The sequence below is a fragment of the Triticum dicoccoides genome, chromosome 1B (genome assembly GCF_002162155.2).
Source record: "Triticum dicoccoides isolate Atlit2015 ecotype Zavitan chromosome 1B, WEW_v2.0, whole genome shotgun sequence".
Classification (NCBI taxonomy): domain Eukaryota; kingdom Viridiplantae; phylum Streptophyta; class Magnoliopsida; order Poales; family Poaceae; genus Triticum; species Triticum dicoccoides.
In genome coordinates, this window is record NC_041381.1 from 12,631,829 (window position 1) to 12,636,279 (window position 4,451).

At 42.5% G+C, this 4,451-nt stretch overlaps 1 protein-coding gene across 1 annotated transcript in view; it reads right to left on the reverse strand.

Moving 5' to 3' along the window:
- Window positions 1-444, reverse strand: part of LOC119349979 (serine/arginine-rich splicing factor SR45-like) — a 4,294-nt gene extending 3,850 nt beyond the window's left edge. Inside the window, exons 1-2 of the mRNA XM_037618049.1 lie at window positions 209-444; window positions 2-132 (exon numbers count right to left, since the gene is read on the reverse strand). Of these exons, the coding sequence (XP_037473946.1) occupies window positions 2-132; window positions 209-444 (367 nt within the window). The remainder of the gene's footprint in view (window position 1; window positions 133-208) is intronic.
- Between the last annotated feature and the right edge of the window lie 4,007 nt (window positions 445-4,451).

Genomic DNA, 4,451 nt, shown 5'->3' on the forward strand with positions numbered 1-4,451 from the left:
GGGGAGGGCTTCCTCGGAGCCGGAGGGGGAGGCGAGGGTTTCTTGGGCGGCGGCGAAGGCGAAGGCGACCGGCCTCCCTTGGCCCCCTCTCGCGGCGGCGGCGGCGAGCGGCCCCTCCGCGCGGCGGACGAGCTGCGAGGAAACGGAGCAAGCAATGAGAGAGGGGGGAGCGGGGGGTGGGGGAGTTCCGGCGGCGCGGCTGGCTCACCTGCGGCGGCCGCGGTCGGGAGGGGAGCGGCTGCGGGACGGGGAGGAGACCGAGGAGAAGGAGGAGAGGGAGCGGGAGGACGGGGAGGAGGAGAGCGAGGGGGAGCGGGAGCGGGAGCGGGAGCGGCGGCCCGCCATCGCCTCGCCCGCCGCCGGAGATGTCGCCGGTGTCGGTCGCCTCCTCAGTCTATCTGTGTCTTTTTTTTTCCTCTTTGGAACAGTGGGAAGGAAGGTCATGGTTTTGATGATGGCCTACCTGATTTATTTTTATTTATTTGTGAGCTCCTTCTTCCCATTGGTTGCCATGTCAATTTTCATCAGGAGAGAAAAATGTCAATGCTTGTACTTGTGTGCAAGTGAGAAAACTTTGTTTGTGGATCTGGTGTGGGTGACTGCTGAGGGTTAGCAAACCTATTATTTTTATTAGGAGCTAGGTTAGCATTTTGAGAGGCTGTGGTCACTTGTTTTTCTCTTTGCCAACCTCTTCACCTTTTAAACCAGGCTCATCTTAGTCAGAGTGCATCCAATTTTCAGAAGAAAAGAAAAAGGATGTCTCATATGTCTATGTTTATTTTCAAATAGGAGGTCTTGAAAACTTTGTTTAAGTCTTAAAAAAACTTTGTTTAGAGCATCTACAGCCGGACCCCTATTCCCTCAAAACATGTGTCCGGTCAAAAAAAGATGATCCAACCGGACCCCCTCACTTTATTTGAGGATCTTCATGAACATATTGTAGGGCACGAGAATTCCATTTATAATTTTGAATATCTGCCTCCAGTCCAGCTCCTTGACTCTCACCACATCGACCAGTCGAACAATAAAGATCGACTTTGTTTGGAGATGGAAGCTCTGTTGCTCGAACTGCTGCAGTTCAGCTTTGAGAATTTGGCAACACCGTATCCTCGTGAGATATTTAGTTCATGAATAACGATAAGAAAATAGACGGCATGGATGGGGGCATATGCCCCCCCTTCTCGATGCACTTCACCACGTTGTATTTATTCAATAGTTATTTATATTTGAGCAAATTATAATTATTATTTGCATCATTTAATCTCTCTCTCTCTCTCTCTCACACACACACACACACACATATATATATATATATATATATGTATATATGTAGTATACTGAGACTCATCTGGCCGCAAGTTCTGTGATGGTCACTTCATTTGACGATGCATTTCTTGCATTACCTACTAGATTTGGTTCAGAGTTGGTACTGTTCTCCTGGGTGCAAAAGTATGGTCTGGTCATAGATGGGAGATGCACATCGTTACTTGTGAGCATGAAAATTACTGCTGACATCGAAGGCCTATCGGCCGGTTTTTCCTGAACACATAATAGCCCGATGTGGATGCACTTCAACAACTTGTTAATCCTACAGTAGTTCCTCAATGATGGATCTATCAACTCCATGGCTTTATCCCTTGTCCACTGCTCCAAATTCCGCAACAAATCGTCCAAATTTTGTGTGAAAACTTAGCAGCACTATCTCTGACATAACAATGATTAGACATTAAACTTTGTGGCAATATATGAGCTTACGAAGCTTAGAAGATCAACATCTTGATCAGAGCCGTAGAATCCGGAGTTTCATCTTCCATAACGATCTCTAAAATCGAAACTCCTAGGCGAAATACATCGAACCTGGTCGAATACTTACCACGCATCACGTACTCTGTCGACATATACCCACTGAAACAAGAGTGTGATGTTTTATTGTGAAAGTTCAGGACATACGTGGTTTAACATATACCAATGAATAACCTTCTAGGGGCTTACTACACTTACTATGCTCTATCAATGCGATGAGTAACAATATGTGATTGATCCCCTCCCAAATATCTTTGCTAAGCCAAAGTCAGAAATATTTTTTGGAGGTATTTTGTTCGTGAATAGCGATAAAAAAATGGCATGGATGGGGGCATATGCCCCCCCCCCTCCCCGGTGCACTTCACCACGTTGTGTTTGTTCAATAGTTATTTGTATTTGAGTATATTATAATCATTATTTGCATTATGTAATCATAGTGTATTCAGACTCATATGGGCGCAACTTCTGTGATGGTCACTTCATTTAACGGTGTATATTTGGTTCATTTAATTCTATTGCCTCCAGCACGCCATGACCTCGGCAATGGGGGCAAGCACCGGAATGTCCGGGTTGCAGCACCGGCGCACGGCGTACATGAGGCACCCGCCAAGCGCAGTCAACATGATGAACCACCCCTGACTCAGCGCGAGTGAGCTCGAAGACGGCGACCGAGGATTGGGACGGTCACGTCCTTCTACCCGCGCCTTTCGTCCCGGCAGTCACGTTGCAGTCGCAGTGGGGAAGCATGTGCCCCATGGCAGCTGAAAATTGCAGCGCCATGAGCACACCCAGCAGCAACAATGTTGTCTTCCGATGCATTTCATTTGCTTGGTGGTGGACTGGTGTAGCGCACGTGGAGGACGGAGACGGCACATGATTCTCAATTTATAGGGTGGCTTTGGCTGCTTAGCCGAGTGGCATCATTGGCTATCCCTAAAAAGAGACGATTGGCTAGTACCCCAACGGAACCGGATCTTCAGTCCATATGATTAAGGCTAAAATGACGTGAATTGATTTGCAAATTACATATTTAGTGTGTACATTTATAGTAGTTACATATGAACAAATTGATGGTAAAATAATTTTTTTATTATTTATATCTACAGTTACCAACACTAAGATATTATCTCTTACAGAAATATGAAGACATGGGAGAGGGGGCTGGTGGCCGATGATTAGGTTTGGCTACAATGTGATGATGTAGCGCCCGCTAACTAAACAAAATAAAAACTATATTACCATTGTTCTACCACAAAGTCTACAACATAGTGCTTGGCGAACCAGTCCAGCATAATTAGTATTCAACCCTAATATAGCAAATAGTGGATCACACGGGCTTCGCCGCACATTTGTTGTTCGCTGAGGTTGTGTTACTGTTTGCTGACAATCTGGGTGTGCTACGTGGTGTGGCTGGAGTGCCAGATTTTGCAGATAAATGACCTATTTTAAGAGATTGGCAAAGAGCCTTTGTATTTCGTTGGTTTATTACTCTTTGGGTCACATTCGCCTGCCTGGCTGAAAGATTATAGCAGGATAAATATTAGAATCAACATATTCGATATTCTACGATCTATGACTTGCATGTTCTTTGTGGGCGAGATGTTTTCGATGCATATGGAAACTGAAACCACTAATGTTAATATTTTTTGAAAGGAAATGTTATGTATTTTTCTAGCCAGTTGTGCATTGTCCAATCTCATGAAATGATTTTATTTTAGCCAAGTAATGGTATGGTTAACAAGTATATCCAAATTATTGATATTTCATTTGTCTAACATATCCCATTTTTCTTGCTATAATTCCTGCAACAACGTGCGGGGTATCATCTAGTTATTAATAAAGCAAGATGCGATTCTTCGATTCATCTGTTCACAACCATTTAAAATAATTTTTTTATCCGAGGTGGCACTACATTTTTGTGTGCCCGTCTACTGGAAACAAAAATATGTTTTATTCAGAATTGCATACATGGCCACTTGCACTGTGGTCCAGCGAAGTCAGCCCATTTATTTTTTTACCCACGCAGCTGGAAGACCTATTTGCCGCACAGGGCACCCAATAATCTCAGCTTCGCGCAAGGCGCCCCAGGTTGGGCCGGCCCGTTTTCCTTTTGTTCTGTCTTCTGTTTCTAATTTTTTCTGTTTCTTTTTCGTTTTCCTTCCTGTATTTTTTTCCTTCCAATTTTATTTTATATTTTTACTATTTTTCATAAATTCAAATTTTCAAAAAATGTTCGGAATTTCAAAGATATGCGAATTTTCAAAACTTGCTTAGAACTCCAAAATTTGGTTCCCATTTAAAAAAATGTTCGGAACTTTGACGATTTTTTATTGTTTTGACATTTGTTCAAAATTCAAACATATCCAAATTTTAAAAAAATGTTTAGTACTTCAAATTTTGTTCCCATTTAATGCTCTTGTTCTGATATTTGTTCAAAATTAAAAATTCCTATTTTTAGAAAAAATGTTTGTCATTTCCCAAAAAGTTCGATATTTTCATAAAAAAGTTTCAAATTATGTAAATACTAGTATGTATACACGTGCAATGCACGTCTTAGCTAGTATCGTGAAGTGATTTTGGTAAATGAGAAAAAGTTAGAGATTTACGGCAAATAAATAGTGATGCATGAATGAAGATATTAACCATTA